Source organism: Rhinatrema bivittatum, chromosome 5 (genome assembly GCF_901001135.1).
Source record: "Rhinatrema bivittatum chromosome 5, aRhiBiv1.1, whole genome shotgun sequence".
Taxonomy (NCBI): domain Eukaryota; kingdom Metazoa; phylum Chordata; class Amphibia; order Gymnophiona; family Rhinatrematidae; genus Rhinatrema; species Rhinatrema bivittatum.
Genome location: NC_042619.1, coordinates 280,504,342 through 280,516,545, shown reverse-complemented (window position 1 = coordinate 280,516,545; position 12,204 = coordinate 280,504,342). Strand labels below are relative to the sequence as shown.

Sequence of the window (12,204 nt, the reverse complement as noted above, 5' to 3'; positions counted from 1 at the left end):
AAATAAATAAATAATTACTAGGCAAAACTGTATTTAAGAATGGCCAATTCAATCACAAATTAAGTCAGTCTCTTAGGCTTATGAGCTTGTGAGCTGACTTCCTTATGCGCATAAGAAATAAAGGCTTTTGTTCATGAGAAATATACTGTCTATATTTTCCTCGTGTCCTGGCTAAACTTTTTTTACTGCACAGCTCTTGCCTGTTTCAGGGGATAGGTAAATTGTGGTTCCTTGTCGGCTCAACCTGATGTGGCCCATTTCGTTCTCCCTTGCGATTTCCGGTACCTTTATGGAGTCTTAATTTAGTCTTGGATATCTTAGCGGGTCCTACATTTAGACCGATGCGTAACCTGTCCTTGTGGTTACTGATCTTGAACATGGTGTTTCTTGTGGCGATTTGTTCTGTGCGGAGAGTTTGAGCTGCAGGCTTTGTCTTGCCAGTCCTCCAAGTGACTCCAGGAGCGATACAACTGCATGCTGTTCCTTCCTTTTTGCCAAAGGTGTTCACTGAATTTCACTTGAATCAGTCCATCTCCCTGCTGTCTCTGGACAGAGAGAGTTGTAGAGGAGTATCCTCAACTGTAACCCTTGGGAGGTCAAGAAACATATCATCCAGTATCTGGAGGCTACTGAGCCTTTACAGAAAAACGATCAACTGTTTGTTCTTCATGGCGATAATAAACAAGGAGAGCTGGCCTTGCGGGCTACAATAACTCGCTGTATTAAAGAGGTAGTCACAGCAGCATAAGTTTATGCTGGCAAGCCATTCCCTAGTCAGGTTAGGGTTCATTCCACTAGTGCTCAGGCAGTGTCATGTGCAGAAGTTATGTTACTATCTCCAATCAACATTTGCCAAGCCGCAACATGGTCCTCTCCTTACACTCCTTTTCCAGGTATTATTGTCTGGGTGTGCAAGCCTGGGAGGACACAGCAATTGCACATGTGGTTTTAAAATAACCATGGGCAACCTCCTGTCCTATTTAGGAGTAGCTTGGGTACATCCCACTTGTTCTGGATTCATCTGACTGGCATTGAGGGCAGTCAGGCATCTCGATGGCATCGCGGGCACACCGACTACTCGATAGCAGTCCTGGACCCCCGATGTCGTGCTCACGTTGATATGTCAGACCATCTATGTGTTGGCAGGGGTGTGCATGGGCAACCGTAACCAAGTATGGCACTGAAGGTGCAGCAACAATGCTGCTTGCCCAGGCTCCTGCTCACTCTCTCACAAGGAGACTGCACTGCCAGCACTGGTAAGCAGGAAAGGAGGCTATGTCATCCAGAGCTCCTCAGAATGTGGGGAGGATCAGCACTCTCCCCCCACAGGAATAGTGCAGGCCTCGATCCCTTCAACCTCCGCGCCTCAATCGATGCCAATCAATCAGTGAAACTACATGGACCTCCTGCCTGGATAGAACTTGTTATAATTTGATATCCCTTCCCCTCCTGAATTCTGCATGGGGTTTCAACTTTCTAATGACGACTCCCTCTCTCTCTCAACTCAGGTCCTGGCAGACAACAACTTTCCATTTCTAAGACTTAAAACATGAGACTGACCATCATACAACTTCTTAAGAACATAAGAAAATGCCATACTGGGTCAGACCAAGGGTCCATCAAGCCCAGCATCCTGCTTCCAACAGTGGCCAATCCAGGCCACAAGAACCTGGCAAGTACACAAAAACTAAATCTATTCCATGTTATCATTGCTAATGTCAGTGGCTATTCTCGTCTAGGTGAACTTAATAGCAGGTAATGGACTTCTCCTCCAAGAACGTATCCAATCCTTTTTTAAACACAGCTATACTAACTGCACTAACCACATCCTCTGGCAACAAATTCCAGAGTTTAATTGTGCGTTGAGTAAAAAAGAACTTTCTCCGATTAGTCTTAAATGTGCCACATGCTAACTTCATGGATTGCCCCCTAGTCTTTCTATTATCTGAAAGAGTAAATAACCGATTCACATCTACCCGTTCTAGACCTCTCATGATTTTAAACACCTCTATCATATCCCCCCTCAGTCGTCTCTTCTCCAAGCTGAAAAGTCCTAACCTCTTTAGTCTTTCCTCATAGGGGAGTTGTTCCATTCCCCTTATCATTTTGGTAGCCCTTCTCTGTACCTTCTCCATCGCAATTATATCTTTTTTGAGATGCAGCAACCAGAATTGTACACAGTATTCAAGGTGCGGTCTCACCATGGAGCGATACAGAGGCATTATGACATTTTCCGTTTTATTCACCATTCCCTAATAATTCCCAACATTCTGTTTGCTTTTTTGACTGCTGCAGCACACTGAACCGATGATTTCAATGTGTTATCCACTATGACACCTAGATCTCTTTCTTGGGTTGTAGCACCTAATATGGAACCCAACATTGTGTAATTATAGCATGGGTTATTTTTCCCTATATGCATCACCTTGCACTTATCCACATTAAATTTCATCTGCCATTTGGATGCCCAATTTTCCAGTCTCACAAGGTCTTCCTGCAATTTATCACAATCTGCTTGTGATTTAACTACTCTGAACAATTTTGTGTCATCTGCAAATTTGATTATCTCACTCGTCATATTTCTTTTCAGATCATTTATAAATATATTGAAAAGTAAGGGTCCCAATACAGACACCCTGAGGCACTCCACTGTCCACTCCCTTCCACTGAGAAAATTGTCCATTTAATCCTACTCTCTGTTTCCTGTCTTTTAGCCAGTTTGCAATCCATGAAAGGACATCGCCACCTATCCCATGACTTTTTACTTTTCCTAGAAGCCTCTCATGAGGAACTTTGTCAAACGCCTTCTGAAAATCCAGGTATACTATATCTACCGGTTCACCTTTATCCACATGTTTATTAACTCCTCCAAAAAAGTGAAGCAGATTTGTGAGGCAAGACTTGCCCTGGGTAAATCCATGTTGACTGTGTTCATTTAAACCATGTCTTTCTATATGCTCTACGATTTTGATCTTGAGAATAGTTTCCACCATTTTTCCCGGCACTGAATTCGGGCTCACTGGTCTATAGTTACCCAGATCGCCCCTGGAGCCTTTTTTAAATATTTGGGTTACATTGGCCACCCTCCAGTCTTCAGGTACAATGGATGATTTTAATGATAGGTTACAAATTTTTAGCTAATAGATCAGAAATTTCATTTTTTTAGTTCCTTCCATACCCTAGGATGCATTCCATCTGGTCCAGGTGATTTGCTACTCTTTAGTTTGTCAATATGGCCTAATACATCTTCCAGGTTCACAGTGATTTCGTTCAGTTCATCTGACTCATCACCCTGAAAACCATCTCCGGAACTGGTATCTCCCCAACATCCTCATTAGAAAACACAGAAGCAAAGAATTCATTTAGTCTTTCTGCAATGGCCTTGTCTTCACTAAGAGCCCCTTTAACCCCTCAGACATCTAATGGTCCAACCGACTCCCTCACAGGTTTCTTGCTTTGGATATATTTTTTAAAGTTTTTATTATGAGTTTTTGCCTCTACAGCCAACTTCAATTCAAATTCTCTCTTCGCCTGTCTTATCAATGTTTTACACTTAACCTGACAATGCTTATGTTTTATCCTATTTTCTTCAGATGGATCCTTCTTCCAATTTTTGAAGGTTTTTTTTGGCTAAAATAGCCTCTTTCACCTCACCTTTTAACCATGACGTTAATCGTTTTGCCTTCCTTCCACCTTTCTTAATGTGTGGAATACATATGGACTGTGCCTCTAGGATTGTATTTTTAAACAATGTCCATGCCTGTTGAACACTTTTAACCTTTGCAGCTGCACCTTTCAATTTTTTTCAATTTTCCTCATTTTATCAAAGTTTCCCCTTTGAAAGTTTAGTGTTTGAGCTGCATATTTACTTATTGTCCCCCTTCCAGTTATTAGTTTAAATTTGATCATATTATGATCACTGTTGCCAAATGGCCCCACCACCATTATCTCTCTCACCAAATCCTGTGTTCCACTAAGAATTAAATCTAAAATAGCTCCCTCTCTTGTTGGTTCCTGAACCAATTGCTCCATGAAGCAGTCATTTATTACATCCAGGAACTTTATATCTCTAGCAAGTCCTGATGTTACATTTACCCAGTCAATATAGGGGTAATTGAAATCTCCCACTATTATTGCACTGCCAAATTGGTTAGCTTCCCTGATTTCTCTAAGCATTTCATCATCTGTCTGACCATTTTGTCCAGGTGGACGGTAGTATACTCCTATCATTATACTCTTACCTAACACACATGGGATTTCTACCCATATAGATTCTACTGAGCATTTAGTCCCTTGTATGATCTTTATCCTGTTGGACTCTATACCCTCCCGGACATAAAGTGCCACACCCCCACCAAGTTGATCCTCCCTCTCAGTGCGATATAATTTGTACCCTGATATAGCACTGTCCCATTGGTTATCTTCCTTCCACCAAGTCTCTGTGATGCCAATTATGTCAATCTCATCATTTGCTGCTATACACTCTAACTCTCCCATCTTATTTCTTAGACTTCTGGCACTGGCATACAGACATTTCAAAGTGTGTTTTTTATTTGTATTAACAGCCTGCTTTTCAGTTGTTAGGGATAATTCGGAAATTATTAGCTTTGGTGATTTTTTACATATAGGCACATGGACTATGTTTGCTTTTAATGGAACCTCTCTGTTGGGATACCCTAACTCTCCTGTTTCATTAGTATCCTTCAAGGGAAGATTTCTCCGAACCATACATTGCTGAGTGACTGTCGGCTTTCCCCCTTGTTCTAGTTTAAAAGCTGCTCTATCTCCTTTTTGAAAGTTAGTGCCAGCAGCTTGGTTCCACTCTGGTTAAGGTGGAGCCCATCCTTTCAGAAAAGTCTTCCCTTTCCCCAAAAGTTTCCCCAGTTCCTAATAAAGCTGAATCCCTCTTCCCTGCACCATCGTCTCATCCACGCATTGAAACTCTGGAGCTCTGCCTGCCTCTGGGGACCTGCTCGTGGAACAGGGAGCATTTCAGAGAATGCCATCCTAGAAGTTCTGGATTTCAGCTTCCTACCTAAAATCCTAAATTTGGCTTCCAGAACCTCTCTCCTACATTTTCCTATGTCGTTGGTGCCCACATGTACCACGACAGCCGGCTCCTCCCCAGCACTGTCTATAATCCTATCTAGATGACGCGTGAGGTCTGCCACCATCGCACCAGGCAGGCAAGTTACCAGGCGGTCCTCACGTCCACCAGCCACCCTGCTATCTACATTTCTAATAATCGAATCACCAACTATGATGGCCAACCTAACCCTTCCCTCCTGGGCAGTAGCCCTAGGAGACTTGTCTTCAGTGCGAGAGGACAATGCATCACCTGGAGAGCAGGTCCTTGCTACATGATCACTTCCTGTCATAGTACTTGGATGGAAAGCTACTGGCAATTGCCTAGGACCACACCTCCCTTATAGCCCAGAGTGAAGTCATAAAAGATGTGTGTCCTCTGTCTCCATTAGCTGTGGAAGAAGAAATATAAGGATTGGTTATTTACCTACTAGGGCTAGGTAAACAAATCAGAGAAAGTATTTTTTTCACTCAGCATAAAATTAAACTGTTGAATTTAATGTCCAGAGGATATGGTAAAAACAGTTAGTGTACCTGGGATTATAAAAGGGGATTATAAAAGGTTTGATCAAGTTTCTTGAGGAAAAGTTCATAAATCACTGTAATCCATTTAGACTTAGGAAAGCCACTGCTTATCCCAGTTATGCATAAGAACTGGATCCATTCTTTGGGATCTTACTAGGTACTTATGATCTGGATTGGTCACTGTCGGAGACAGGATGCTGGACTTGATGGACCTTTGGTCTGACCTAATATGGCATTTCTTATGTTCTTATTGATTGATGTGCCTTAAGCTCTGTCCTGAGTCCTCTTCTCTATCTAAACTTCTTCTCTCAGTACTGTAGACTTTTCCCATGGCTTTCAGTACTATTTCATGCTGACAACTAGCAGATTTACTTCTACACCAAAAATTTCAACATGAATTCAGTACGAAATTTCAATTTGCTTTTCTGACATCACCACTTGCATGTCCCACCACCACCTTAAACTTAACATCACCATGATGAAATTTATGGTTTCCTCTCCCCCCTCCCCCCCAACTCATTTCCCATCTTCCCTCTTGCCTCGTTTTCTGTCTATGGATGGTGTTCTCTTTTTGATGGTTTCTTTGGCCTGTAACATTGGGATCTTATTTTGATGCCTTGTTTTTCTTCTCTACACACATCCAAAACACAGCTAAAACATGTGAGCTCTTCCTCTACAACGTCACTAAAATCCATCCTTTCCTTTCTCAGCATGCTACCCAAACACTCATCCATTCTCTTATCACCTCCTGCTTCTACTTCAACTTATTCTTTGTTGGCCTCTCACTGAGATGTTTATTTCTACTGCAATGTGTTCAAAAATTTGCTGCATGACTTATCTGTCTTCAGTGTCACTATGGCCATATAACCTTTCTCCTCAAATCACTACATTGGTTTCCTGTCTGTTTACGCATATAATTAACCTTCTCGTATTCACCTATAAATGCATTCACCCTACTGCCTCTCATTAACTGTTTTCTCTTCACTTTCCCTACACTCTTCCTCGTGTACTCTATTCAATAAGCAAATCACACTTATATGTGTCCTTCTCCTCGGTTACCAACTGGAATTCTGCACTTTCCACCTTGCTGCACCATATGTCCATAATACACTTCCTGATTCAGTGATCATGCTCCCTCTCCGGTCTTACTCAAATCCAGTTTAAAAACTCAACTTTTTGAAGATATTTTAAAATCCTAAGCACTTTTCTACGGTAAGTAGTCTTGATGAGAAGGTAAGCTCCATGAAGCAGGGACTATTTATCTTTTTCAGCATATATCAGGCAGTACTGTGTACATCAGGTATTATTTTAAAAATTGTAAGCAATAATAGTAGCAGGACCAATATAGCGCCCAGAACTGTTTACTATCTAAACAGACATATTTATTTCACTGCTTTATAGAACGCTATGTATTTTTTAAATCGTGAACACACATCTTAGTAGTTCTGTTCAATAACTCCAGTTGGAATCATTCAACCTTACAACTCGGCGAAAAGAAAGAAAGAAAAGTTCCTTACACGTGCTAGGAATCAGAGTTGCCAACATCAGCAGATAACGGCCAGCAAGCAGCAGTAGCCGCCTCTTAATCATCCCTGGGCCCAGGGTTGGGAACAAATATTACACTCAAGGGTTTTATTTCTGTCTTTTGGTAACGCTCTTTCCAAAAAACAGGACCGGTCCTCACCGGGCCACAGATGCACCAGGAAAGCGATGGCTGATGTCCCAGCAGCCCCCGCGCGGCAAGCTCTTTCGTTCCTCAGGACGCGGTCTCGCGCTGACAGTTAGAATGACGCTGCAGCGGGCACATGGGCCGGCAGGGATTTTCCCCAGCCGTGTAGAGTGGAGGACGGGTCGTTTAATGCTCGTCGAGAGTGAAAGACATTCAACTTCTTGTTCACAAAATGCATCGAATTAAATAAAATGGCAGTTGTACTGAAATGTAGTGGCGCGCTGTTGTGAAATATTATGCCTCTAGGATTTCTGAGTTGAAGTATTTTCATGGATTTAATTTGCATAAGACAGGCTAAAATGCAGAATGCTGGTACTGCAAAAATAGCAGAGAAACCAGGAAAATGTTGGAAACTTAAGGACGATCATAGCATACCCTGCTACCATTGGATTGGCTAGCATAAGTGGTAAAAAAAAAAAAAAGGTATTAAGCCAAGTGAATTTTTTTACATTTGTGCATGCATTTTATGATCTCTGAAATGCTTGATAAATCCCAAGTAAAGTTGTGTGCTCTAACTAATGCTTGTAAATACTATGTAATGAAGGCATTAATTATTACCACAGCACCTGTTTTTCTTCTGCAGTAAGAAGTAGATTCTGTGGAAAAACTTCCAAAATTCTGTAGCAATTTTGGCAGGTTTGCATTTGAGAACAGACATTTTATTATCTATATAAATAAAAATGTAAATGTTCGTTTGTTCAAAATCTTAAATCTCCGAAAGTTCTTCATCGATTGCTTTGAAAATTTGACACAACGTTACATTCGATTTTGCATGTGTTTTTATATACCTATATTATATAGATGTCACACCTGTGACAAGTAAAAACATGCTTTTTTGGAAAAACAGCACCATCTGTTGGACATAAAAGCAACATGCTATCTACAATATAAATGGGCTCTGACCGACGGGCCGCAAATGTGCGGTAGAGAGCAGCTCTACCGTGCATGTGCGGACCATAGAGCTCTGCGCTACGTGCTGGGTGTCACAGAGGGGAGGAGGAAAGGGCAGACAAGTCGCCGCTCCGAGAAACGGCTCAGCCTGTTCCTCCGCCACTGGGGAAGAGGGGAGGGAGTAGGGACTGCCGGACAGTTACACACAGGAGGAGGAAAGGGTAGAAGAGTCGCCGAGCCAGTCCGTCCACCGCCGGGGAAGGGGGGGAGGGAGTTGGGACAGCCGGAGCAGAGCAAATGCGCATTGTGAAATTAAACCAGACTGAGCCACGGCAACGTGTGGCCGGGTAAAGCTACTATATTATAAAAATAAAGTAGTTTTGGTGTAGAGAGATCAGCATGGGAGAAAGGGATCTTGAAGATGGGGAAAGGAAGATAGGCAAGGCCAGTAAAAATACTAGGCAGCTGCCTAGATTAGTTCTGGGGGCGGCGCCATGAAGGTATCTCCTCTTCCTGCCCACCCAGACCTGGAGGAGGATGTGGTGTCATGGGGAGGGGGTGGGGTTTACACAGGCAGGAAGCAAGAGAAGCCATCAAAAGAAGGAGCAGGCTGCAGCATTATCCTGTGTGGCAGAAAGAGCAGTAGGTGAAGCATACAGAGCCCATCAGCCAAAGAAAAAAGAAGAAATAGAAAGTGGAGGAGTGTTGGGGCCATGCAGAAAAAAGGAGCAGAAGGCAGAGCAGGATTAGCCAGCTGCAGGTGGAGCAGCAACGCATCGTCCCGCATGACTAAAGAAGAACATAAGAATTGCTAACACTAATGTCCATCAAGCCCAGCATCCTATCTCTGACAGTGGCCAGTCCGGGTTACAAGTACATGCTGATCTCACAAAGTAGATCTAATTCCTGTTCCTCACATCCAAGGATAGAAATAGTTTTCTTTAGTCTATCTAGATAATAATGTGTTATGGACTTAGGATGTGAATATTAAAGAGAATAAAAGCAACTTACTAGGGATGGAGTAGATGGGAAGTGGCAGGAAGTGACTAGCTGGAGAAAATAGTCAAGACAATAGGCAGGGGAAAAAAAAATAAGCAAATAATTGGAATATGAGTGGATTATACAAAGACAAGGAGTCAGAGGTGCAGAACCTGAAGAGCAGAGCACAGACAGAAAAGCCAGACAGAGAGACTTTTTTTTTTTTTTTAATTTATGCTGTTTTTCAATACAGAAAGAATAAAAATTCAGATACATTTGTAATAAGTCATATACTCATTAAAGATCACATTAACTTTACGTAATACGTTAGTTGGTATCTATATAATTTTTTTAAGCTGTAATCCACTTGGAGTTTTAATTAGGAAATCAAGCGGATAAGGAAACTTAACAATTGAAAAAAATAAGGTAGCATCTAATTTTCCCTTCTATGCCTCTAACCAGTAACCAAAGAATCTTGGGCTCGCGAATCCAAAAATACTCTTAATTGGGTAATATCATAAAAGATAAATTTCTGACTTTGACATACAACCTCGCATTTACTCGGAAACCTCACTAGCATTTTCCCTCCTATACTTTCTACCTCATTTTTCATTTCAAGGAACTTCTTCCTTCTTATCTGCGTTTGACGGGATAAGTCGGGGTAAATCCATATGGGGGAACCGTGAAATTTCTCCAACCTACTTCTCATAAACATGCGAAGTACTGCATCTCTATCAGCTGGAAATACAAAAGATACATGCAATGTAGCTCTAGTTGAAATTTCTGTTTCTAAAGATGACTCTATCAATTCTGAAATATTCAGTTGTGATTCTATGTTCTTATTCTCAAGATTTACACCTTTCTGTTTCCTTTCCACATAATATATTTTGATATGGGAGGGATGGCATTCTCAGGCATTTTTAATACAGCGTTGAGATACTCTTTAAACATATCTCTCGGAGTAATCATATCATGTCTTGGGAAACTGAGAACTCTCAGGTTTAAATAACGCAGTGAGTTCTCAATTGTCTCAAGTCTTTTATCATAGACAATTTCTATTTTTGTAACTCTTTGAGAGCAACACTGTAAATCATTTATCCTCATATCCATTTCTTGTTGTTTACCATCAATTTTTGACATCACATCCTCAATTTTCATAAAGCGTTTATTTGTTGACTCTGTAGATTTAGTCAAATTTATTATAGCTGTTTCCAGCGATTTTAAGGCTGTCCAAATAGAGCTCATTGTTATCTCTTCTGTTTCTCCTATTAATGCTGGATTACCCACAGAGATTATGGATCCGATTTGGCCCTCTTTGGCCATGTCTCCTTCTCCTTCTATTTCAAGAGAAAATTTTGTAAATCATTATCAGAGGAAAAAATCTTTGGAGGAGGAGGAGTTTTAGGGGCGCCTGGTGTTAAAGATATTTCGACCAGGGGCTCTACCACCCGCTCCGTAGCAGCTTCCCCAGCGGCCAATTCCACCGGCTCTTTTATAGTTGCTGGTGAATAGAAAGATGATATCTGTGTTTGAGTAGGAATACGATTGGGAGATGAGGTTATTACCTCCCTAATCCTAGCCTTCCTCTTAGTATGTGGCATTTATTTACCAGGTAATATTGTCACAGTCTCTCAAACTTTCAACACTTCACCTTCCTTATTTATTTATATTCTTCCTCCTAGTGGTAATTGGAGGTTTAGAGCAAGGGAGAAAGAAATACTTTGAAAAGTTTGAACTCACAGTTCAGGTTAGTCTTGATGGAATCAATTCGAAATGATTTAGGTTCTGCCAAACACTGATTCAATATAGTCACCCTCCCCTTGGCGATGCGCCGGGACGGCGACGATGCGCCGAAGGGGGCTGGCTTTTATACACGAGCCAGTCACCCCTTGATGACGTCGGCTCGCTGCGTTGAGGGAAATTCAAAGGCAACAAACGAGCTTCAGGGTTCAGCGGGCAAAGAAAACCTCGGCAACTGTCCCACCTCGCTCTCAACCGTCGCACAAGATCAGGTATAGTCTCCCTCGCTCCTCCTCAAGGGATGCGCCGAAGGGGCTGGCTTTTATACACGAGCCAGTCACCCCTTGATGACGTCGGCGCGCTGCGTTGAGGGAAATTCAAAGGCAACAAACGAGCTTCAGGGTTCAGCGGGCAAAGAAAACCTCGGCAACTGTCCCACCTCGCTCTCACCGTCGCACAAGATCAGGTATAGTCTCCCTCGCTCCTCCTCAAGGGATGTGCCGAAGGGGGCTGGCTTTTATACACGAGCCAGTCACCCCTTGATGACGTCGGCGCGCTGCGTTGAGGGAAATTCAAAGGCAACAAACGAGCTTCAGGGTTCAGCGGGCAAAGAAAACCTCGGCAACTGTCCCACCTCGCTCTCACCGTCGCACAAGATCAGGTATAGTCTCCCTCGCTCCTCCTCAAGGGATGCGCCGAAGGGGGCTGGCTTTTATACACGAGCCAGTCATCCCTTGATGACGTCGGCGCGCTGCGTTGAGGGAAATTCAAAGGCAACAAACGAGCTTCAGGGTTCAGCGGGCAAAGAAAACCTCGGCAACTGTCCCACCTCGCTCTCACCGTCGCACAAGATCAGGTATAGTCTCCCTCGCTCCTCCTCCAGACAGAGAGACTTATTAAGAGACGATGGGGATTCGTAAGGGTCAGTTCTTCCATTAGGCAAACTAGGATGATTTTCTAAAGCAGTGGTTCTCAACCTTTTTTCTGTCGGGACACACCTGACAGATGGTTCTCACATGCATGACACACTGACCCATGATCATCACGAGGCTAGATGTAAAAGTACAGTTTGCATCCACGGGAGCCCTCCCTCACCCACAATAATGGATGTAAAGCAGAATTACAACATTCCCCATACAACTCACTCTACAAAAAAGATATTCTGGTTTTGGTGTCATCTCCATAACAGCAATTCAAACGCCTTCTACTACCAGGCTCAATAGCCCTACTTATGAAAAGACAGCAGTTTACCACCA

The 12,204-nt window shown here is 42.6% G+C and overlaps 1 protein-coding gene across 1 annotated transcript in view; it reads right to left on the bottom strand.

Moving 5' to 3' along the window:
* LOC115092769 (disintegrin and metalloproteinase domain-containing protein 9-like) overlaps positions 1–7,328 on the bottom strand; it is a 461,831-nt gene extending 454,503 nt beyond the window's left edge. Inside the window, exon 1 of the mRNA XM_029604072.1 lies at positions 7,128–7,328. Coding sequence (XP_029459932.1) covers positions 7,128–7,200 — 73 coding nt within the window. The 5' untranslated portion in view covers positions 7,201–7,328. The remainder of the gene's footprint in view (positions 1–7,127) is intronic.
* Between the last annotated feature and the right edge of the window lie 4,876 nt (positions 7,329–12,204).